Source organism: Rhamphochromis sp. 'chilingali', assembly GCF_963969265.1.
Source record: "Rhamphochromis sp. 'chilingali' genome assembly, chromosome: 9".
Classification (NCBI taxonomy): domain Eukaryota; kingdom Metazoa; phylum Chordata; class Actinopteri; order Cichliformes; family Cichlidae; genus Rhamphochromis; species Rhamphochromis sp. 'chilingali'.
The window spans coordinates 28,247,296-28,273,142 of NC_137936.1; the positions used below are offsets into that span (position 1 = coordinate 28,247,296).

General features: G+C 40.0%; 1 protein-coding gene across 8 annotated transcripts in view; it reads right to left on the reverse strand.

Moving 5' to 3' along the window:
• The window catches only part of ptprt (protein tyrosine phosphatase receptor type T), a 336,999-nt gene that overhangs the window by 238,217 nt on the left and 72,935 nt on the right, over window positions 1-25,847 (reverse strand). For all 8 annotated transcript variants that reach the window (XM_080890788.1, XM_080890791.1, XM_080890787.1 and 5 more), the window contains exons 3-7: window positions 12,230-12,390; window positions 10,873-10,983; window positions 9,163-9,244; window positions 7,689-7,804; window positions 6,758-6,932 (exon numbers count right to left, since the gene is read on the reverse strand). In XM_080890788.1, the coding sequence (XP_080746914.1) occupies window positions 6,758-6,932; window positions 7,689-7,804; window positions 9,163-9,244; window positions 10,873-10,983; window positions 12,230-12,390 (645 nt within the window). The remainder of the gene's footprint in view (window positions 1-6,757; window positions 6,933-7,688; window positions 7,805-9,162; window positions 9,245-10,872; window positions 10,984-12,229; window positions 12,391-25,847) is intronic.

Here is a 25,847-nt window from a genome sequence, read left to right on the forward strand (position 1 = left end):
ACCATGAGTGCAGACACAGCCTCCTGAATCTTTTTTCACTAGAATTTGTGGGATTGCGCCACATTACGTCCCGTCAAAGTGTCCATAAAGATGACAGTCAACTTCTACCTGCTTGACTTCCCTACTCCTTGCTTCTCACTTCTGTTTTTTTACCGTTTCTGTTTTTTTCCCCAGTTATCATTGCAGTGATAAATTAAATCTTCTTGCTTTTGATTCGCCCAAACTTTCTTCTTACTTTTCCCCCTTTTCACCTCATTTTCTGTGGTCCTCTCCCTTGTTCTTTTGAACTCTGCTGTAAACACATTTTTCTTTTACTCATTCATCTGTGCTGTCCTGTTTCTGATTTCAACTTTTCACCTTTACTGCATCCTCTCCTGCCTGCTTCCCTCACTCCTTGCTGACCCTCTTCTTACTTCCTCTCTCTGTCCAATTCGTTCCTTTTCTCACCCGCAGTCCTTCTCGTCCGTTATTCACCGTACCTGTTCATGCATTACTTATATTTCTCTTCAGAAATTCTGTGTGAAGTGTCCACTCTCTTGTACTAACACACACACACACACACACACACACACACACACACACACACACACACACACAAGGAGAGAAGGAGATGCACATGAAAGAGAAATGGACATGGAATACCAATTACATGACAAACTGCTCAGTGTACACAACACAACACAACGCATGCACAGACACACAGACACACACACACACACTTAAAGACACACACACCCTAAGGCAAGCCCTAAGAACCTGGTTAAAGAGGCAGGCGGAGTGTACACTGGCTTAAGCTTCCCTTCTTATTCCATGCACACACACACAGAAACCTACATACTCCCCAATGTAGCCAAACAAACAACTTTGCACACTTTTTTTACACTTCCTCTCTCCTCGGGGAGCTCATCTTTACAAAACTTATGAAAGTATGATAAACTAATAAACATTTTATTTTTTTGTTATCCATTTTTTATTTTCTTGAGCTGCAGCAGTGCAGTGCAGCTCTTCTGCAATCCAAGTTCGAGTAATCTATCAGTTTTTATGCCAAAAAAAGATCAAATTACACGAGTAAAGGTTTTGCAGGTAATGACTTTAAAAAAACAAACAAATTTGGCCACATTACCATGACAGCTGGTGAGATAACTATTACATTTTGATTTCCCTTTTCCAGAATTACTGGATACACTTCCTCCCATGCTTGCTTAAAGGTAATTTGACTAAATAATAAGACCTTCATAAATCACAGTGATTGGGTTTTATTTCTATTTAGTTTTTCATCATTTTATTTATCTGGGCAAAAAACTAATAATATCTTTCACTTTCTTGATGTGTTTTTATTTCATGTTGATGTACATTTAATGCACATTTTCACAAACTATCAGTGGAAAAACACAGTCATGACATTCGCATTACCTTGTTGTATTTTTCACAGAAATGCTGTTTTGATAAGTATTTACAGCTGGTTGTTCTGACACTTGTGTTCTATGTCAAACTATGAAAGCCTCCCTAATATCTTGAGGGCATAAACCATCTAAAATGAATGTCAGGTTTGTTTACAGAATGAACTGTGCATGTAGATAAGTTAAGGCTTTAAGAAGATGGCATCATTTGTGCAAATATTATTGCAAACAACTGCTTGGAAAACTTGGAAATTGATTTTCGTGTGAATGTTTGACATCGCATTTGTCTGCCTTTTAAATGTTTGACATCTCATTTTGGAATAAAACTCCTCACTTGGAAGTCTAACATAGTTTCCAACAGTTATTTTTATAAATTGAAGGTTGTGTTGTGTTCACACCCAGTGGGGGTTCAGAGCGTCAGTGAGTTTCTAGAGATCTGACACATACAGCTGAGCTGTCCACTCTCCTATTGATTTCCTTATCAAGGAACAGACACACAGAAGATGCTGGGAATGTGCTTTGGGCGACTGAAAGCTCTATGGACAAACACACATATACAGTATGCAGACACACACATACACACTCAGAGACCCTTACACATTGCAGTGGCACTGCTAGGTCTAATTCTTGGACTACAATCAGCTTTATGACCACCGAGGGAGACTTAGAAAAATGTGGCCATATTCCTGGGGAACTCGCACACATAACCATTACACACACTCTGCATGGTGTCCACAGGGCACTGGCTGTCAGTGGCTCTCCTGGATCTCTGCTACGCCCCACTGAGTCTTATCTATGACAGACAGAACAGTACACACATACACACTGATGCCCATGCCCATGCACAATACACCACATTCACAACTCAAATACAGCCTAAATTCATACTCCCTGAGACATGTCAGCATGTAGGCTTGCTCACTCTTTAACACACACACACACACACACCCAAACACAAGTACAGCCGGGGGTATGATTGAGACCTTGTTGCCCTGGGGCTTTGACTGCATCTGTTCTACAAGAGCAATACAAATGAGAAACGCACAGGAGCATTGAAAAACATCTGTGTGCGTGTGTGTGTGGGTGTAGATGTGTGTATGTGTTTTGCTAAACTTTCTATAGCCGTGAGTGTCTGTTTGGGAAACTTTGTGCCTGGCTTGTGTGGAAGCGTTGCATGCTTTCAGTCATTTTGTTGACATGCTTTTTTAACTGCAACTGGATTTTTTCTTAGTGTATTGGAGACAGTGCATTCATTTTACATTTACAGTTTCCAGTTATTCTTCCAATCCCATCTAGTCCCCTTTGTCTTCTAGAGGAGTATGTTAGTGACTTTATCACCATTTCCACTTACATATACTTATTTTTAGTGTTAATATGAGCAAGCACCATTATAACCACATATACATGACACAAAAGAACAACCACACTAGGTTATCTTTAATGCAAAGATGTAATGCTTTTAAAGAGGCGAGGAGGTGGAGGAGGAGGAGGTGCTGTTGACAACTAACGGCTGTCACTGCATGTTTTCCTTGCCGTATATTAACTTCAAGAGAGGTGTGAAGTCAGGCAGAGGCATGAATAAGAAAGAAGTAAGGTGAAACAATAATATGGACACTGAATGATGGAAAGATGACAGAAGAGGTGTAAAGCTGTGCATTATACTTAAAAAGCCTGACTTCCGTCTGCTTTTGCTCCACGTTCTTCAGATGAATGTTAAAATCTGAAGACCAGTGGGTAAAATGTCTTTCTTTGGCTCTGGCAGTATTATAGAACCCAAATCTTCCCCAGTATTGTCCGATTTTTTTGCAAACAAAACACCGCAAAAAGAGTTACTTGAAAGTTGCTACACATGCCAATTTTTGCTCAGTTCAGTCATTTTATCCTGGAATAGGTTTAGCTGTAATGAGTTTAACTGTACTGAGTAATAAAGAAATTTACCTCCACCAGGCAGTAGCTCGGCTGATTCAGAACATTTCATTTCAGCTGTCTTTTCTAATTTAGTCAACAAGGAAGAAATCATCTGCTCAGCTGGTCAGCATTATTGTGTCACAAAATGAATATTCATGCATGAGCATGTATGGGAGACAGACATACAGTCACACAGGGTGCTGTCAGATTAGAAGAGTCTCTCCAGATTCCTGTTGTCACACCTGGCTGAACAACACACTAATTAACCCTGATTTCACTTAGAAAGCCTGGAAGAAGACACAAACACACACATACCTGCACAAATTAATTTGAAAACCTTACGATACCTTACATGTGAAAACACAAATGAAAAGGCATGATGATACACACGCCCAGAGAGAAATTAAGCCACACAGGATGTTTCTACAGCACATGAATGAATAGATTAGAAAACTCACAAGTACACTAACGTGTGAATCAAGGACAATGCCACATTTACACACATTTAGCAGCACACACTGTGCACACAGGGCTTCGGGGAGGTGTGTTCATGCATGTGCGTGTGTTTAATTTTTCTGTTCTCGCTCGTTCACTGTGTTGGCATGGGCTATTCCCCTGGCACAATGCATGGCTGACAGCACCTGAGCTACAAACACAAACACATACACACAGGAGTAAGACACAGAAACACACGCATGCACACAGACACATTCAGTAAGGTAAGCAATACACACGCACGCATACGCACACATTTGGATGTTCTCAGGAGTACAGTCTGTGCGTTCTGCTAACAGATGGTAATGACAATTTCAGTCCCTGGACTATCATCTAATCAAAACAGCACACTCACACACACACACAGGCTACACATTCCAGCCTCCCTTCAGATTAAAACATCCTTCACACCAAATAAGGTTAACAGCATAATTCAAACCAAATATGCATTGAGAACATAATTTAGGCCGGAGCGCCTCTGCACTGAAACGGATTTCAGTGATGCAATTCAAATTCCATTAAAAACAAACACAGTTCAATCCCCCTTGCGCCGCACGATTATATATTTAATACATATAAAAAAATATATATATTTCACACTAAATATTTTAGGGCAGAGAGGTGTGTTTGTGGGAAATGCATCCTAGACATCTACTTTAAGCTTCACTGGGAGCACTCTATTCTTAAATAAACACAAGATATATACTATTTATATATGATAAATAGTGGAACCCATGGACTGAAGGGTATGTTACACTATAACTGCAGAAAACCATTCCTTTGTGTTTGGACCCCTTTTCCCTGGTTATAAACTTTGGTCAGGATGCAACACAAGATGCTGTCAAAAGGCAGCCCCGGAGAATGTCAAGCGATCAAGCATAAACTCAGCTCTACAGTGACTGAACACATAGGGCTTCAGTGTCATGGTCAAGGACACTTAAAAAGAGAATAAAAGTTGTGAGCTTGGGGTCTTATACTTTATTTCTTAAAGGATAAATGCCAGGAAAAAATACCTGTTACTTTTGTTGTGTGCCATGCTGCAAGAAAGCTAGCTTAAGAGAATCGTAGAGTGCTAATAGGCTAACATATTAGCATACATTGCTTGGTGTTCGCATCTTTTTCCGTGTTGCTTCACATATAATTAAGTATCAGTGCTAAAATACAAGTATTCACTATGTTGAGCAATAACTAACTGAACCCTTTTATAGACTTCATGAGAGACAGAAAGCCCTTTAGCAGGCGCTACGTCGATCAGGTCAACATTGAAAAAAATGAATGATTATTTCCTATTTATTCAGAACTTCATGAAGTCCACAAGTTGGAGGTGGAGACAAAGATCGTTATAAAAAAAGAATTAAAAACACAGTGCAACAGAAGGAGATGGGGAGAGGTAAAAGAATGTAATTATGTCTGACAACAACAGATAGCTGCAATGCTATAATTCTATCAAAGTCCTTACAACAATATTATCCAGCCTACTCAGTACATCAATATCCTTCTCAGCAGGACAGGACCATATTTCCTGTTGTTCACAAGAATCATGGGAGAGGGAATAACTTGCTAAATGGCAGATTTTCCTTCATATTTTTACCCTGTCACAGAGTTGATAGATTGCATTAGAGTATTTGAATGTCCTCAGTGAGAGGATTTGTCGAACAGCACAGAACAGTACACTACGGGGGCAGAGGAAACAGGAGGTGAGAAGAGATGAAAGCAAAACACTGAAGAAGAAAAGAAGAAGCAGGCAGGAGACAGAAAAAAGAATCAGTTTTGTAAGCAAATCATTGCTACTTTCTTTAGCATTAGTCAGATTAATGATTACCTTCTATTTTTGCTTTATAAGCATAGTTTCAGCTTATCTGAGACAATTAGGTTTTTTTATGTTTGGCAGCATGATGTATTCTCTGCATGTTCTTGCATTTCTTTTATATTGTTGATATGCTAGTGTTTAAATTGTCTCTATTTTACATTGCATGTTTAGCTACCCCATTACATCACACCTGTGTGCATATCACACATTTCTTATAGGTTTGAAATATTTCGATATCTCTGTCTTGATGCCTGCTTAATCATCCAGGTAAGGAAATCCCCAAAAGTTGATTCTGTTCATCTGAACATAGCGTTTTCAGTGGGAGAAACGTTTTGTCATCAAACAACCTCTGCTTAAGTGGATGGCACAACACAGAAGAGCTAACTCGTCAGGCCACGACTCCGCAGTCTATTTACACCTACAGGCCAGTGGACACATCACCCAGTGGATGTACACATCCCACTGAAAACGCTACGTTCAGGTGAACAGAATCAACTTTTTGGGATGTGGATATCTTGAGTAGTTCTGTGAGTTGTATATGATAACAGATGACCCAAAAGGTTTTCTATCCAACTTTTATCTGCAGTCCTGCTGAAGTACTGCTGTACTCTTCCTTTGACCTAATCAAGAAGAAACTATTATAAACTATTACAAAATCATCTTTTAATTAGGTGACTATGAACATTCAGAGGATAAAAAAAATCTTTTTTTTCATATATATTTAAAATAACTAAACAAAATAGCAGTATGAGTTTTGAAGATTGTGGGAAAGGGAGGGAATAAGAATCAACATACTGGGAAGAAAATGAACTAAAAGATGGACAAAGACGGGCAGAAACTGAGTGAATGAGGGCTCATTGTGAGTTCTAGGCACTATTCTCAAATCTATTCAGTATTCTATCCTCAGCATTCTCACATCCCTAATGAGCAACAGCCAAATGCACACGCAACTACACAACCACAACCCAGGCTTGTTTCTCACTTTCTAAAGAAACTGTCCCACTTTACTGCATCCTTTCTGATCTGATTTGTTGAACAATGCTCTACTTATATCCATCAAAATTCCTTTCCGATGCTCTGGTTTTAAATGAAAGATAAATCATCTTGTTTTTGTAGTTTAAAGAAGTTAAACAGATGAACGTACCTTTAACAATGAGGTCAGCGTAGTTGGACACCCCAGATCCACCGTCTGATCGGATGACACACCGGTAGCGGCTTGTGCTGCGCTGAGATGTGTCGCCAACGCTAACGGTCGCAGAAAAACGTCTGTGGTTCACCACCCTGGTCACCATCAGGGCTGTGTCTTTACCATTCCATTGCTGCATGGTGGAAAAGACCAGAGAGTTTTCAACAAAGACTCCAAGTGTTTACTGTCATTTTTTTTGCTTTGCGTATGATTGTGGTATCATACTCTCAGATATAGACCCCCTGGGTGAGGAGGGTCACTGATCTCCTTTGGAGCATTCTCAGCAGTACATACTCATTTAGTGAAAACATGTAAGCTTGCCAATGCACATGGATGTAAAGCAGAATGAGTACATAGGCATGGCTGCACACAGCATATACACTCAGGCGCATAAACAAATCACACGTGCAAGGATGGAATCACTGGTGCAAAGCAGAACAAGGAGTTTTAATCAATTCTGAAATAGAGCTGGTAATACTTGGGATGTTCGCCAAACAATACTATAAAATAAAATTAAGAATAATATATGAATAATAACTTTATCTGTTATGTTGGCCTTTCAATGGTTTAAATTTTCTTTTAGTTTCTTTTAGTTTATTGAAAAATATATACCCGTTTATCCTATATGTCCATTAAAATTAAAGTCTAGGAAGAAGTTCCAGGTGTAAACAGCAGTACGTACTGTAGGTACTGATGTCTATAAATGTGCAGTGTTGTTGACATTAGTAATACTGTTAGTACACTTTTTTTATATATTCATATTTGTGTCCCCAAGTTGGGTAAATTGGGTAAATATGGTTTGGTTTGTGGTATTCTGTCCCTCCTTTTAACAAACATATATGTATATATATCCATTTATGCACAGTTTTACTAACGTGAACATACTCACCTGCAGCCAGAGTTTATCATGCTGAGACCACTTCCCTCCAGCAGTACACTGAAAAGTAGCATTCTGACCCACATTTACCTCCACATTCTGCAGGCGTAGAAAGTGTGGGGCTTTACCTGCAACACAGACAGCAATGTGCTGATGATATAGATGTGTAAAAGTCAGGATAAATATAAATCCATTCTTCTTGGTCTTTTTTTTATACACGTTGAATTCAATGTTGTTGAAGTCATCAAATGCATATATAGTCTGCAAAAACAAATAAATTATTTAAATGATAAACAATATCCCAATTACCCAAAATTAACATGCTAATAAAAAATAAATTGCTTGCTGCTCAAAGTGTTACTGTTACAGTTTAAGAGTTCACACTAGATTCATGCTAGCAACAAGAAACAGCACTTTCAGGGAAACCATGAACGATACTAATTCAGTTCTAGGAGAGCTTAACATTGTCTGGACTACGGCAGAGAAATTCTGTGGCCATGAGACAGATGCAAAGGTCTGTCAGTGAGACAGACAGCTGGGTGACTTTGGTCTGCCATTGAGACCAGCCTGCGACTGGTTAATTTCATTTTGGTGTCTGCAGACATAGATAAGACTAACAGAGTATGCATCGATCACTCAACAATGATAATTTGTCCTGACATTAATGGTCAGCTTGTTGCAAATGACAAGGGCAAAAACTTAGATTTGCTTTTTTTGAAAATCTTTCATTATTTTTATAGTCATCTTTTTCCTCAGTCTTTTTAAAATTAAATTGGATTTTAGTTTTTCCTTACACTGTAAATATGTTTGCTCTCTTTTTGAATAATACGATTAGTGGCTTGCAAAGGTGAACTGATTGTTTTGCGTCGGCTGTTCAAAGGAAAGATACAAGGCAGATAGAAAGAAGGGCTGAGGAGAGGATCAGCAAGAGAACCACGGTGGACAGACCGAACATAGATAAAATACAAAGATAATACTAGTGGAGTGATTAAAAATAAAATACTTTTCATTTTCATTTATAATCCTTTCAAAATGAATGCAATATCATTTATCAATTAATTTAGCTATACTGCTCTAATATGATGACTAAGTATGATTTGATTCCTATCTATAAAATAGACGTAAAACTGAGTGTAAAACTTTGATTCCTGAAACAACATAAACAGTTAATAGGAGCAGAAGGAGAATGTCAGGAGTTGCAGAATACTGAGAAGGCAGGGCGCAGTAAGTAGACCTCAGACTGTGGCAATAAGCAGTCCAGAGTTTTGTGAAGCAAAGTGTTTTTGTCACATTTGAGTGATGAAGACCCTGGGTCTGGACCTTCTTCCTTGCTCTCTACAATCTGTCTGCGACCCTCACAATCTGTCCTTTATGCTGTGTTTTTGTGTGTGTAAGTGTGCGACATCTATAAAACAGATGATGCTCAGCAGGGCTACAGTTGTGCAGGGTCAACCATCACAACACATTCACAATCTCTCCCACTTACGGCATGGGTGAGCCAGAACTCGTATGTCATCAATGGCGATGAAACCTGGGTGGCCTTGGACTGAAACGGCTTCAAATATTACCTTAGACCAGACAGAAGAAAGGAAGAAAGAATGAAAGAAATGCAAGCATTATAATGAAATTCAAAAATAAGAACTTTCTTTCACAAACTGGAACATCTTGACATCCCTATGAAGCTCATATGGGAACCCCAGGGGAGTTTTCCACTAAAAGTCAGCAACTATTCCTCTTTTCACTTCATCCCTTCTGTCTCCATCCTTATGCCAAGCACATATGCTGCCTCTCCTCTGCCTTCTTCCTCTCTTCTTCATTTAAACCTCCTCTACTTTTCCTCCTGTTTTCTTCCACACTTTATCTATGTTGTACTTTTCAGACTTTTCCACCATCCCATATTTTCTCTATATTTTCGCATTTTCCTCTATTTTTCCTTCCTATTTTTAATTGCTCTTTTGTGTCTTTCTCATTTTACTCTCCCAACAGGACAGTCCCTTATATTTTCCAACAGAGTTTATGCAAACTCTCAGGATGAGAACAGGGTGTCAGCAGGGCTGTCAAGGGGCCATGCACTCCTGACCCACACATATATAGACTCATACACACTACGCACGCTACACACACACACACACCTCTGTGCTGTACTTGTCAGGATTCTCAGCAGTATCAGCTGCGACTCACTCTGAATACTTAAGACTTCTGGGAAGTCTTTACTCTCCTCTGTTACTTCAAAAATAAATCCCTTTTGGCATACATATCAAGTTTCTAAAAGTCACAGTCACTGCTAAAGCTTTGCTGTATTAGCAACAGTTTGACAATGTTGTTTACAGTGTTGGTAAACTGAATTTAATTTGAAATTATAAGCATTTACAACATTATTTTGATTTGTGTAATAGCATGTCACTGTGTGAAATTGGGATTTCTATTCCCAACTTTGATTGATTGCACATATTTGTTTCGCTATATAAACAAAGTCTGGTGCTGATTTGACCCTGATAAGCATACATGTTGTTCACTATTTACAGTTTTGTGTCTCTAATATTTTTCTAGTGAGATTTTGTCAGAATTTTTTTTTTATTTTTCGATGCATTCCCACTGGGGAATATCTGAATATTCAAATATCTAGCACTCTATGTTGATATGATATTCCAATAACAAACAAATTATTGATCTAGAACAGTTAAACAATTCAAAAGAGGAACTAAATTGTCTTTAAAACTTGTTTCTGCCCTCAGTGGCCTCCAGTACTCTGTACTGTACTGAGTGCTATTTCCCCCCCAGGTGGTGACTCTTTATTAGGGAAGGAAACATGCACAGAGACACACTGACATTTAATTCACTTTGATTACCATTGTGCCTTGTATCTGTGTGAGACACAGGGGTGCCTGCATTTACTGAGCACAGCTCAGTCATTAGGTACAACAGAGTTGCTTTTGTGGAGCCTCATAAAATAACACAGCAGGGTATGTCTCTGTACCTTAAACCGACCAATACACACACACACACACGTACACAACAGAGAAAGTCATTAAAGAATGACTGTCATGAAATGTACCTTTTGTGCTCAACCTACAGTTAGAGCCACGTGTTTTTGGATGATGACATATTTGTTGTTATTTATGTGCATCTAAGCAGTACAGTACCTAAACAATGTCTGTGAGAGTATGTCCAGAGGACTTGTGTGCATTTGTAGTACCTGATAGGAGTTGGGCCAGAATGTAGAAATAGCCAATTCAGCTTTCACCCAACCTTCAGTGACAGTATCAGAGGCATTCCACACTGGGTTACCCTGAGCACCTCCATTCACCTGCAGGCAGGGAGAGAAAAAGAGGCACGGTTTAATTAAAGCAGAGTTAGTGGATAAAACGAAGAAAAGGGTAAAACTAACAAACTGCAGTAAGAAAACTACTGAATCCAACAGTAACATGCTGTTTCCCATTATAACCTGACATATTACATTTTACTGTGAATAGTTTTGCATTTTAAGCCGTGTCTGAATCAATTGCACAAACGTCTGCAGTCATAGAACTATAGAAGTTATAGACGTCATAGTATGGAGACAGCTGAATATGTAGAGCTGTATAAAGGAAAACACATAATTTCCAGGATTACTAACTTTATCAGCTGTATCTACCATTATTGACAATGATGTTCCATTTTTATTTCACATTTAGACACATTACTCATAAAGTCGTTTCACTCATGAACTGTTTTCAAAGCCAAATCCTCAAATTTTTTTGATGGGTTTTTCACCATGCTTCTGTATAATAAAGCTGTAGCATTTCACCTTCCTTACTCGTTTCCATACCTTCATCAGTGTCTTCATGCCATTTCTTTTCTTTGTATGCCTTCCACACAGCTTTATATTTCTCCAGTTTCCCTCTTTACTCTGTCTTTTCATATCTCCATTCACCATCCATAGCTTCTTCTTAATTCTACTCAGGTGCCCATGAGTGCATTCGTACTTTAACATAAAAAATTCATTCTTGCAAGTCCATACCTACTACTGTTCTATCCCATGGCAGCTACTCCTAATGTTTACTGTTAGCTTACTTTAATGGTTGGTATTCGTAATCAGCTTTTGAGTCCATTAATAGAAGCAAGCTGAAAATAATACCTTCTTTCTAAAAGTCCACAAACTACATAAAAATCAAGAGCTCTGCTATCTAGCAGCCTATACTACAGCTAACTTGATCCCTGCTAAAAGGGAATAGATGATGACTTTCTGTTTACCTACCTATCACTTATTCTCTTTCTCCCTTTCTCTCTCTTACTTTCTCTCTCTCAGACACACACACAGACAGACAGACAGACACAGCCACACACACACACACACACACACACACACACACACACACACACACACACACACACACACACACACACACACACACACACACAGATAGATATTTAGTGCCGGAGGGCTAACTTCATCCCTCCTAACAGAGAACAGAGGTGTGTTTGTTTGTGTACATGTTCAAGTTTCATCAAGCCCTTCATATGTCAATCTACCCGCTCCCGCCCTGTCATTCACACACACACTGAACACACACCTTGACATAGACATTGAGTGTGCCTGGGCTGGCTCCATCCCGGCTGGATAGAGAGTAAAGAAAGTCGATGCAGTGGGTGTCATTCTCCTTCAGGGTGGGCATGTACAAGTGAGCCTTCTGACCTGATGCCCGGCCTGAAGCATTCACCACCATGAACGAACCTACAGAAACAAAAATACAAAAATGACACTAATGAAATAGCTGTTGTTCCATTATCAATAATGAGTCTTTCATTGAACCTAACAAAGTTGGTCAATATTAGGACTGTGCGATATGACCAAAATCTCATATCCCGATATAAGAATTCTATCGTCCCGATAACGATATAAATCACAAAAATGTAACATTTTCTGTAAATTCTGTGAATCTCGGGCAGCTCGTCTTGCGGGAAGTGTTTCCAGCTGCGCGTCATGTACTGTAGCTGGAGTCGAGTTTTTTAACCGATGCATGAAACTATACATTTTTAGACATAAGTTGTAAAGGCCATTTAATTCTCATCCGTAAATAATCTGCTCTTTCACGTGATTCAGTTTAGTTTGAAAAGTCTCAACAGGATCTTGAGCTTTATTGTGAAAGGTTTATGTGGAACATAAACAAGCGGACACCCGATGCTGTTACCGTCGTTGTTGCTAACCACAACGCATAAAAACAGGCGCTTGTCCCTCCATAGTGTGGTTATATAAAATATATGAGAAAGAGAAAGAGAGAACGTTAAGAAATTAATATAGCCACTACAGTGACCATCAAAACGATGAAAAAATATTGCCGTAAACAGTTTATTTTGCGACACCACGAAACAAACGATAGCGTAAAAAGAAACGATAGACATTTTTATATCGTCATCCGATATATATCGTTATATCGAACAGCCCTAAGTCAATACTGTGTGAAAAACATTTTCCAGGGTATGCGGAATTCAGACTTAATCTGCCACTTCTGATAACTGGTTCTTTTGGTTGCTTTGCTCCATACCATTCAAATAATTTTCAAGGTGTCATTAACATCTTATTATGTGTACCACTGCATTTAGGCTGCAGCACAAATATCCACAAAGTAAACCAGCTGTAACCCTGAGAATTACTTGGTTATTCATTTAGACTTGTTTTGTTTTTGTTTAAGCACATAAAAAAGGTCAACCCAGTTGTCGTACCACTATTACTTTTGCTGCACAAATAAACATCTTCTTGATGGATTTATCCTGTAAATGTAGCAATGACAGAAACATGCTGCAACATGACTTTGTAGGCTAATTTCTGTTGAACACACAATTAATTTCTAAATACTAAAACGCTGGGACACAGTTGACTAGCTTTGTGTGACATTCGCCAGATGCTTGATAAAGCAAAAAAAAAAAAAAAACCTCAGGGTCTTTAATTCACCAGAACTGTATATCAATGTCTTAATGTATCCACACCCTGGGGTTCTGAACTAAGACGTAAAACACATTTTCTCTGTTGGCTCGTTGTTTAAGTGTGTTTTAGTCAATGCTTTATGGAGCAGGATGGAGCTTTTATGGGTTGGCCTCCTCCATTTGGCTGACTGCCATCAGGTGGACTGAGAGTTTGAAGTGACTAGGATACTGGCAAGAAAAGGGAAAGAAGAGATACTGAATCAAGCAGATGTGACTGTGCATTTCTAACGTGAGTTCTTGTGCATGTATGAAAATGTTCTGAATCAAAGTACGAAGAAATATGGGAGCTTAAAAATACAGTGAGTCATTTCTTTAGGTTATTTAGAAGAAAAAAAACCAATATTGTACTCATAAATATGCATCAATTAGTGTTTAATTACGTATTCCAACAAGTTGATGCCTTCTCTTCAATGAATTTAAAGTAGTTTGAGGAAATTAATATGTTGCCCCTCCATCTTTACTATAGTGGCCAGAGTTGACGTTGTCGCTTCACCTAATCATTTTTATGTATGCTGCTAAAGACCGGTCACATACATTCGCATCCCAAATGTGGGGGAAAAGAAAACTCATGCAGACTCAAGATATGAAGATGATATCTATGTTTTATCTAAAAAGGAAGAAAAGAAACAGTAATGTGAAGGAAAGAGGCAAATGTGATGGTGTCTGGACAAACTGAAAGTCAGTACTGGCACAGCAGTGCTTCCCAGATTGAAGAAGCTGCAAAGTAGAGCTGGGCGATATGAGATTTTTTCATATCACGATATGTTTTTTTCATTTCAGGCGATAACGATATCTATCACGATATAAGCCAAATAACTATATTTGTAAGATTTAAATGTGCCGTTGCTCACAAGTAAAATGTGAAATAATCAGCAGCTTGTTTTTATTTAAATATTTATTTCCCATAATAAGTTCAACAGGGTAGATGTACTTAAGGAACATGAGACTTTTTCAGATAAATAAAGGCAAATATTGCAAACTACACAAAAGGCAGCCGCTAAAGCGTTTAAGTTTCAAAATAGAACAAACGAAACAGACTAAATTGTCAATTCCACTTAGAAACAAAATATTAATTCTAAAAATAAATCTTAGTTTGTTTTACAGAAGAACAGACAAAACTGACTAACTTTTGTCAATATCAAATAAACTGAGAACTAAAAGGAAATTCTCAATCTCTCCTTGTAGTATAGCTGAGCTTTTCAAACAGTTTTAACAGTTACTTTAGTCTGACAAAAGCCGAATGACGAATTAGCGCTTCCAGTCAGAGACTGAGGCTGCGTCCACACGTACACGGGTATTTTTGAAAACGGAGATTTTCCGTTTTCGTTTTAAAAAAATAATCCCGTCCACACATAAAGGGAGAAATGAAAGAAAACGCTGCTATGAACATGCCAAAGCAGCAGGTGGCGCTAGATTCCTAACCGTGCAGAAATGTTGGCCAATCAGAAGTCTAGAAGCCTCGGTGGGAAAAAGTAAACAAAGCTGCGGCATAGAAGCAGAACCGAGTCGTATGTGTGGACGGACAGTAACTGTGTGTATATGTAAGCATTTAAACACTGCAGAGAGTAGAATTAACAGTAACAGTATTGTAGAAATTCATTTCACCGAAACAATAACGTGGCGCGCAGTGTGACGCATGCACCAGTTTATTGTATTTCCAGACTTGCTTTCGGCACAATTTACAGTGCATGCTACTCTGTTTTTTGTCAGACTTGAAATAGCCGAAACACCTTCACACTACGGAACTTCTATGGCTCTTCCGTTCGACAATCTCTCCGGCATTGGAACCGTCATCTGTTTTCTCTTCGGTCACGCTCGGTTGATTTTTCTAGTCGGCACACTCATTTCCTCCATTATGCGCTGGCTCCATTACCCGCTGGCTGCTTCCCAAACAAACACACGTGCGTGTCGCCACATCCAGAATTCAAATGACCAGTATGCTCCTGTAATCTTAAAGTCAGACCAACCGCATACGATTACTGCCGGCCAAACCACTGTCCTTGAGGGATGCCTGGTCACAAGGCTATTCCAAGGTGAGAAAGCAGTTATTCTGGAACACCCCACCTCCAGTTCTCTGCCTGGTGGACTCCTAGTAAAAACCTGCCTTGTGGACTTACCTAAACGTCGGCCATATTCTCTGCCTGTTGTAGTGAGTAATGAGTCCGACCATGAAATCCACATTCCAGCTCGAGCTATTATTGCAGAAATCAGCGCCTTCCAAGAGGTCATTTCCAAAGAGCAACCCACCCAGTATTCAGACCAGTCTATAGAGTCGTTACCTCCATCTCAACCACCATACAACTTTGGAGATTCCCCCTTAACTCCAGACTGGAAAGAACGCATTGTTCAAAAACTCAACACTATTCCTGAAGTATTTGCCAAACACGATCTGGATTTCGGCAGGACCAACAAAGTTAAACACCAAATCAAATTGTCCGATCCAACTCCTTTCAAGCAAAGACCACGACCAATTCACCCTCAAGATCTTGATGCTGTCAGGAAGCACCTGCAAGAACTTCTTGACTCTGGCGTTATCAGAGAATCTGACTCACCATTTGCCTCTCCAATTGTGGTTGCACGCAAAAAGAACGGCAGTATACGTCTTTGTATTGACTACCGCAAACTCAATCTGCAAACAATCAAAGATGCTTATGCTCTGCCTAAACTGGAAGACACCTTCTCCGCACTTGCAGGATCAAAGTGGTTCACGGTGCTAGACCTCAAGTCGGGTTACTACCAAATCGAGATGGAGGAGAAGGATAAGGCAAAGACTGCCTTTGTCTGCCCAGTAGGATTTTGGGAATTTAATCGGATGCCACAAGGGATTACCAACGCACCAAGCACTTTCCAATGGCTGATGGAAAAATGCATGGGAGAATTAAATCTAAAAGAAGTCTTGGTTTTCATTGACGATCTCATTGTCTTTGCACCAACTCTTGAGGAACATGAAGCTCGCCTGATGAAAGTTCTCACCAGACTCAAAGATTTTGGCTTGAAGCTTTCACTTGAGAAATGCATGTTCTTCCAGACATCGGTGAAGTATCTGGGCCATGTAGTGTCCCAGGCTGGTGTTGAAACTGATCTGGACAAGATTTCCACACTCACTTCTTGGCCAGTGCCAAAAAACTTGAAGGAATTAAGATCTTTCCTTGGTTTTGCTGGGTACTACAGACGTTTTGTCCAGGGATATTCGGCCATTGTCAAGCCGTTACATGAACTCACTGCTGGTTATCCACCTTCTCAGAGGAAACTGAGACGAACTGTAAAGCCAGAGAATTACCTCAACCCCAAAGAGCCATTTGGAGGACGATGGACGCAAATGTGTCAACAAGCTTTTGAGTCCATTATTGACAAACTCACTTCTGCCCCAGTTCTGGCATTTGCTGATCCCCAGAAACCATACACACTCCACACTGATGCCAGTGCCACAGGTCTTGGTGCGGTGCTGTATCAAGAGCAGGATGGAAAAAACAGAGCTGTAGCATATGCCAGCAGAGGTCTTTCCCGGAGTGAGTCAAAGTATCCCGCCCACAAATTGGAGTTTCTTGCTTTGAAGTGGGCGGTGACTGAAAAATTCCACGACTACCTTTATGGTGCTCAGTTTACAGTTGTGACAGACAGCAACCCATTAACATACCTCTTATCATCAGCAAAACTTGACGCTACCGGTTACAGATGGCTTTCAGCTTTGTCCACTTTCACCTTCAAATTAATCTACAGAGCAGGAAAGCAGAACTCGGATGCTGATGGTTTGTCTCGCCGACCTCATGGTGAACTGTCTGATGATCCTCTGTCACAGAAAGAACGTGAGCGAATCTGGAGATTTGCATGGCAACATCTCAATGAACCAGATTATGTCTCTATTGACCAGCATATCATCAAAGCAGTTTGTGACCGTCATCTGATGTACAGTTCAAGCACGGATCCTGATCTTGCTCTGGTGTTATCCATGTCTGTCAATGTCAACAGTCTGCCTGACAGTTTCACGGACGACATCCAGTTCACCTCCATGGTATTCCCCCAAATCTCAACAGCTGACCTTGCAGCCAAACAACGCCTTGACCCTGTCATCCGGCATGTCATAGCTCAGGTTGAACGAGGCGAGTCACCACCGCCATTCCTGAGGGAAGAACTTCCCGATATACCTCTATTACTGCGAGAAGTAAATAAACTGGAGCTCCATAACACCCTTCTCGTCAGGAAGAGACAAGTGGGAAGTGACTTCGCATACCAGCTAGTGCTACCTGAGGAATATCGACCAGTTGTACTTAACCACCTACATGATCAAATGGGTCACATGGGAATTGACAGAACGCTGGACTTGGTCCGTTCCCGGTTTTATTGGCCTAAGATGACAAGTGATGTGGTCAATTAAATAAGACAGTGCGAAAGATGCGTGAGACGCAAATCCCCATCTGAACGAGCCGCACCTCTGGTCAATATCAAAACCTCTCATCCCATGGAACTGGTGTGCATGGATTTTCTCTCTGTGGAACCAGATCGTGGAGTCAAAGACATACTTGTCATAACTGACCATTTCACAAAATATGCCATTGCTGTGCCAACACCAAACCAGAAAGCCAGGACTGTTGCCAAATGTTTATGGGACAACTTTCTTGTGCATCATGGTATCCCAGAACGTTTGCACAGTGACCAAGGCCCTGACTTTGAATCCAGAATCATCCGAGAGCTTTGTGAAATGGCTGGGATCCACAAAATAAGAACCACTCCATACCATCCAAGAGGCAATCCTGTTGAACGGTTTAACCGAACATTACTGGATATGCTAGGAACACTCACAGCTCAACAGAAATCCCATTGGAAAGATTTTGTAAAACCCCTGGTGCATGCATACAATTGCACAAGAAACGATGTTACAGGTTTTTCACCATATGAGCTTATGTTTGGCCGCCAACCTCGCTTACCGGTGGACTTGGCCTTTGGACTACCCCTTGCCAAAGAAGGATCAACATCCCACACACAATATGTGGACAAACTAAAGTCCCACCTAGAAGAAAGTTACAAGCTGGCCATCGAAAACTCAGAAAAGGTGATGAAACGTAACAAAAACAGATTTGATAAAAATGTCACTGCATCACAGCTGAATGTTGGAGACAGAGTTCTTGTGAGGAACGTGCGGCTAAGAGGCAAACACAAGCTTGCAGATAAATGGGAGTCATCTGTGTACATTGTAGTGAAGAAAGCCGGCACTCTTCCTGTGTATACAGTTCGACCCGAAGGCCAAGACAAGCCCCTGAGAACTTTACATCGAGACCTCCTACTGCCCTGTGGGTATTTACCACCTGAAAAGGAAATGCTTACTAAGCAGAAGAGGAAAATGCCTGTCTTACCCGTGTCTCCTGTACGTGCTGATGATGCTGATAACAATGACGAAGAGGAACTAATCTCATACCTACCTGTTCCCTTCTCTGCTGAACCTGTCACCTTCACAACAACCATCGACTTACCCAATACTCCGCAACCTGTGCCACTTATCAACCAGCCCGATGTCCCTGTAGTATTGGCTACAGAGGAAGAGAATGCTATCCTCTCAGAGGAACCTGTACCTGCTGAAGAGGAACAAGTTATTGCTAGCGGAACCGTGGAAGCTGGCTTTGAGCCAGTTGATCTTGTCGAAACTTCTCACGATGAAGAAAGTCTGTCTTCTGATTCGGAAGCATCCAGAAGTAACTTGTCACAACACTCACCTACTGAATCAGAGCCTCTCAGTCCTGAGGCAGAACCACCCTTGAGGCATTCAACCCGCACCAGGAATCCTCCTGATCGGCTGCAATACATCAAGCCTGGTAAGCCTCTGTTAAAGAGCGTTCAGACCTTCCTTCATGGGTTAAGTTCTGTCTTCTCCTTCGCTCTTCAGGACGATGAAGAAGAGGAGACGATGCCTTCACACCTCAGCCAACCAGTCATTCGCTGCCAGCCTAGTCCATGTACGAGGACGTCCATGAGATTAGGGGGGGAGAGTGTAACCACGGTAACTTCTGACCCCACTTCCGCCAGTCCCTTTATTGTGGCGGGAATGAATCCTGTATAAGTTCCGGGTCAATCAGCTGCATGTCCCTGCTCCTCTGGCTGCTGTTGTCCCTGTGGTTGGCGTACTTGTCAGATCACGACAAATTTTGCACTACAGGCCAGTTGACAGCGTGCAATAACCCGGCCGATTCATTCATCTTTACACTACCTCACACTCGACTCAACGGTGAGTTATTTGTTTGTTTTGTTTTGTCACAATTAATGTACATGCGGAGCCGCGATCGCACATCCTACAATGCCGGTAAGCTAATGCTAGGCTAGCGACAGTAAGTGCAATTACTAGTGTCATCTATTGAATATTGTTGTTTTTGTTTATTCCATTATGGCCGAATGTTGATTCAACGTATCTAGAGTTGAATGAGTGATTTGATTTTTGTAGTTTTGTCCGTTTTGGATGTTTTTTGTTACTTTTCTGATGAAATGCCGAAACGGCCTATGAGATTTTGCATTGAGTTAAATTCCATTTACATTATTGAATCTGTTGCGCAACACCTGTGATTAAATGAGTTTTGTAAATATATTTGATTAACTTTGGATAATATTTATTAGCTTTAACGCTGATATACTTTGATGGGACCCATGAGAATGTCTTTCTATAATAGTATTTAGAATGACATTCATTATAAGAGATGATGGTTTATTGATTGTTGTATGAAACGTGGCATTGATTACTTGACTTTGTTATTTATGGATTTATGGATTTATTTTGTCACAGCAGTAGAATGCTGTTTCATTTTCTTCTGTGAATGATAATTTCTGTTTTTTGACCTTGTTTAGGTCAGGTTTTTTTTGTTCTCCCGCGATCAGCCCTGATCAGCGCGAGATGGCGAGCCACCCGACCACCGCTACGTTGCGGTAGGAATTGTGAACCTATGGACTGAATCACAAATTGTTGACACATGACCTATCACAGGTCCATGGAACTAAACTAAATCACATACTGGACTACACCTCATCCCACCTCCTTTTGGAACCTACTAAGCTGTTTTGTATTGTCAACATTATTTTTGTTTGTGATATATATGCATATGTTTTTATTTCTTTTGTACGTCCGTCTATACACTTCTCATAACAAACATAATATATATATATTTGAGCTCTACTTTTGTTTCCTGTGTTTTATTCACACCCTCAGGCTCCATAGTCGAATCTTATTCTGATAGCTCATTGTCTATGAGGCTGCAGTCAGGCGCCCTGGTCCTTTAACCGCGTTACATGCGGCTTGGCACTTGTGCTGTACGTAACAAGTCACGCGACGTGACGCTGCGGCTGTGATTGGTTCGGCTCTGCGCTACTTAGTTTGGATTGGCTGACCTTTTTTTTTTATTTTATTTTTTATTTTTTTATTTTAAGAGGACAAGAGCGGCGAGGTCTATCGCGATAGCTTAATTTCTCTATCGAGTAAAAGTTATATCGCGATACATATCATTATCGTTCTATCGCCCAGCTCTACTGCAAAGAAATAATTATTTTAAAAGTGATTGCCCACTTTCTGCTCGGTGTGTAATTTGACCTAACAGTCTAAATTGAAAGGCTTTGCTATCTCTTGGCTGACTGAAGTGAAGTCACAATGTGAGAGCTAGTTCTAGCAGCCTAACAGAACCATTAGAAAGATTTGTTTGCTCGATTTCACCTCCTAAGATTCCAATTCACAAATATAATTTTCATGAGAGAAATTCATACTTTATAACTCAAATACTTGATTTTAAAGGCAGTGAAATGATGTGAAGACAATAGATTGTAATGGCAGGGCAAACCCATACACAAAGGACACTGACGTTTACTGTCACTGACTTTAATTCCTTGAAGATTACCATAACCTTAATCTTATCTGAATTCTGATCTTGAATAACACAAATACACATACAGAGGTGCCTGAAAACGACTGATGCCTCAAAACATTTCATCCATTTCAACTCAATGGAACTAATCCACTCCGGCACTGTGGAAGTCTGAGAGTATGATGGTTAATGTGATGGTTTATGTGTGCCTGTGTGTATTGATATTGTTGAAGTTACGGTAATTTGATGTGGGCCTGCCTGACAGCTGAGGTGTGTGTCTCACTGCTGAAGTTAAATGACGGTTTGTGTGTGTACGCTGCCTGCGTGCATGCAAAATTAATCTAGCCTGGGTTTCTAAACAGGTCTTTCCACAGCGAACTGGCTCTGATTACATTTCTTATTCACACAAACGCACACATAAACACACTCTCTCTATACTCCTTTTTTTGTTCTTTGATGCTCTGTAAAGCTCCTTCCACAGGTACTTTTGTTTATCTGCTTTTTTTGTTGTTTGTTTGTTTTTTAAAGCAGACTTGAGTCAGTCTGACACTCAAGCAATACGTGTGATGTCTGTTACCCAGAAACTTCTCTCACTATGACAACTCTCTGTGTGAAGGAAGCAGAAGTGTTACAATGTATCCACAAACACAAAAGGCACAATATTAAAGACCTTCACAGGTTAAACGAATTTATTATTTTACTACATTTTGCTGGGAAATCTTGTGTCCTGACTTTCTTGTGGATATTAGTTAGAAACGTGACGCACCAGTGTGTCCCACAACACTGAAAAAACTGCTCACGAAGCACTAGACGCAAAGAGTTGACCTGGCTTCCAAACACACTTTATCCCAATCTAATTGAGCACCCGAGGAATGAAGTAGAACCCCTGAGGCCCCACTCCAGAGAGTTGGGTCGGCATCCACCTATCGTTGTATATTCACACATATGGAACAATGTCATCCAAACAAAACACAAACAAAATGGATGCCCCAGACGCCTATAAAAAGCTATTTTGATACAATGAAATATCGCTAAGACACCGACAATGATGTTTTCATTCGGTCACAAATGTCATAGCAAACACAGACACACTATGACACACAAAAACAAGTGCACACAGCCATCATTTCACACATTGTTTCCCAGGTGTGAGGTCAATCTGTTAACGTGACAAAAACTGATGAATCGGTCTACCGTGTCAACACGCACACATAAGCACACTCGAACGCTTACACGTACATCAAAATAACTGGGTCAACTCAGTGCAACAAACGTTCCAGCACATATTGCCGCATGAGACCAGCTGTTTTCACAAATACTGCTGAGAGTTTGAGATTTCACTTTTACTTTTCAAAAGCAGTCTACATCAAAGGGCAGCAGACGCCGCGACTGTGTCTGTCAGCGGCTGAAGTGCCTTTGAGCAAAGTATTTAACCCCTGGTGCTGCTATGCATCTGCACTGTAATGTGATCACATTCAAAATATTGTAAATAATGATACTTAACACTAAGAGAAGTATTATATTATTTTAATATAGTGGTTAATTGTTTTTTGTACTAAATTACACTAAAAAATGATATTATTAACTCTGATTGGTTAGCCATTTTAAGTCTATGAATTAATGACAGGTATAAAAAAATAATCAAAACAATTTGTATTTAATGTATGAAAATATCATAGAAGATCATTTTAAGGATATATTCTGATTTAACAGGAGCTTAACTTAAGATTTGATTGACTCAAATTATATTTGACATATTTAACATCATATGTTGTTGAATTATTTATGTTACTTTTTTTGTAGTTCAGCCTGTCATGGCATAAAATAAAAGATTATGATTTACCTGTGTAGGGAAACGACAGTTCCAGTACAATGTACAATCAAAAGCTGCCAAAATGTTAAGATTGTGGGGTCTAAGAATTTGGCAGCTCCTATATGGTGATCTATATGTGTATGAGTGTGAGGGAGAAAACATGGGACACAAGGAGGTTCTTAGATAAATATCAAAGGTGAGTCATACAGCTCAGCAATAATAAAATCTGGCTAGTTAACATGCAGGTTGCTGCACTCTCACAGAGATACACCACAGTGACAAGTGTACAGTAGAAGATTCTTTAATGGTTTTTTTAGTACTTCAGTATTTTTCTGCATAAAATGGCTACAGTTTTGTAATTGTCAAAGGTTTTATTATAGTTCATGTTTCAGAGAAGTAGAGCACTTTCCTTCGATGATATTATTGGGCAACTCTTATTTAACAAGAAACTGGCTTGTGTAAAAAGAGGACAATGTTTCACTGTTCACCAAACTGCATATGTGTAAAAGAAAAAAATCAAATGTGTGAGAGAATATGCTTTCTATGTGTCACTGACTTTCCACTGTTTGCAAGGGGTGACAAGAGAGTCACTCCTTTAAAAGGGCATAAAAATGGTTGTGAAGCGTGTAGGCTGCTGGCTAAAAATAAGAAACAATCTCACATGTAGAATGACAAATTGCGACCTCTGTTGTCTGTGGGGCCCAAAGGAAAATACTCAGAACACAAGCCTCCCACACTCTTACTTGTTATCATTTACTAGAGACTTGTTAGATTCTGCATATCATTAAAAGCAGCTTTAAACTGAGAGAAACCCTTTATTCATTGCGATCATTGTAGTTTCCTCTTTCTCCTTTCAACTAAGTAAGGAGGGAGATAAAGCAGTATTTTAATATGTGAGTTAAGAGTTAAGTAAGACTGCATGGAGAGTGAGAGACACTGGAAAGAAGAAAAGAAATGAGCAAAGAAACAATAAAAAAACATAATATTTGATGTAGACAGGCTTTATAGTTATGACAAAATATGCTACAATATAAAATAGCATAATTTTCATTATTGTTAAGTTTATCACTTAAAGAAAACACTATGAACACACATACAAAGAGGCAAACCCATATGTTCAATGCTTCAATGTCCCAACCGGGCCTTTTAGGTTAAGCCTCATTTGCCCTTCAAATCCCCCAGTTCTTCATGCTTATTTGCTTCTTAAAAGGCTGATATATATTTAATTATTTTAACAACTTAAAATAGGCATATAAGTTTAAATTTCTTGTCAACTGCAAACACAGAATTATGATACTGCATGGAAATAACTGAGTCCAAACTCACTCCCACCTACGCTCGGGTGGAAACCTTGGCATCATATGCACTGGACAGATTTTAGCATTATCTTTCAACATGCCAGGTTAACTTTTTAAATTATTCTAAGCCAAGCCATATTCTGTTCCTAAACCCAGCCAAGTTTTTATGTCCAAACCTAACTGAACAGCAAGTAAAAACAAAAAGAATAAACGAGGGAAACAAAAGTAAGCGCCTCATGAAAACAAGCCAGACTATGAGCAAAAATAAAGTTCTACAAAGGACATGAATCTTGTCTTCTTCTTGATGGTTTTGTGATTTACTGATCTTTAAGTTGAAAGTGGTTGCAAATATTTCCTTAAGGTATTTCTATGTTTTTGCATTGGTTCAATGCAGGGCTAATGGACAGATTTTGCGGACCAATATGTTGTGGTAGTGTACTGTCACTTGGGGGCAGTGTCACAAAAAACTGTCTGTGGGCAGACTCCTCCTTGTGCTATCGTTTGTCCTTCTGCTAGCTATAGAGACATGGCAACATACAAAAGCTGTGTCCCAAAACGTAGGCTGCATCGTTCGGGGGCCGCATTACGTCACAGCCAGACGATGAAGGCTGTCCAAGCCAATTTCAAGCTGTGTCCCAAAATGTAGGCTGCATCCTTCGGAGGCCGCATTTGAAGGCCGATTGCGTCACAGCCAGGCGACGAAGGCCGTCCCAATTCGTCGACTCCTTCAAATGCGGCCGACAAATGTGTCCTTCATTTCTCCGAATTTGAAGGACACATTTGTCACATTTGTGGGTCGGGTGTGTCCTTGGTGGCCCACCATATCCCAGAATTCATAGCGCGGCCCAGCCAATTTCAGTTTCCAACACTGGCGGCCGCTACTAAGTTTTAATATTACTCTTTCTGGGTCACAAAATAAACTTTTTTTAAACATATTTTCAGGCAAGAAAGTAGCTGTGTAAACTTCAAATATCTGCTTGGTTTATCAAGACATCGCATATTTGCAAAAGTGCTCCGACGATTTCGTAGACGTCTGTTACCCACCCGCTCGATATCTAGCCGGGGGTTCAATGGTCACTCTGCGAGAGCAGCGGACTCCCGGCTTCATTGTTTTCAGACCCTGCCGTCTTTCGCTATTCAGGTTAAACACGATATATAAGTCACTCGGATAACTTAAAAATTTAATTGTTTGGCCTTTTTTGGTGTTTTATTGCTTCCGGAGTAAATCGGTTTGGCTGAGATCAAAGTTATTAGATTATTAGAT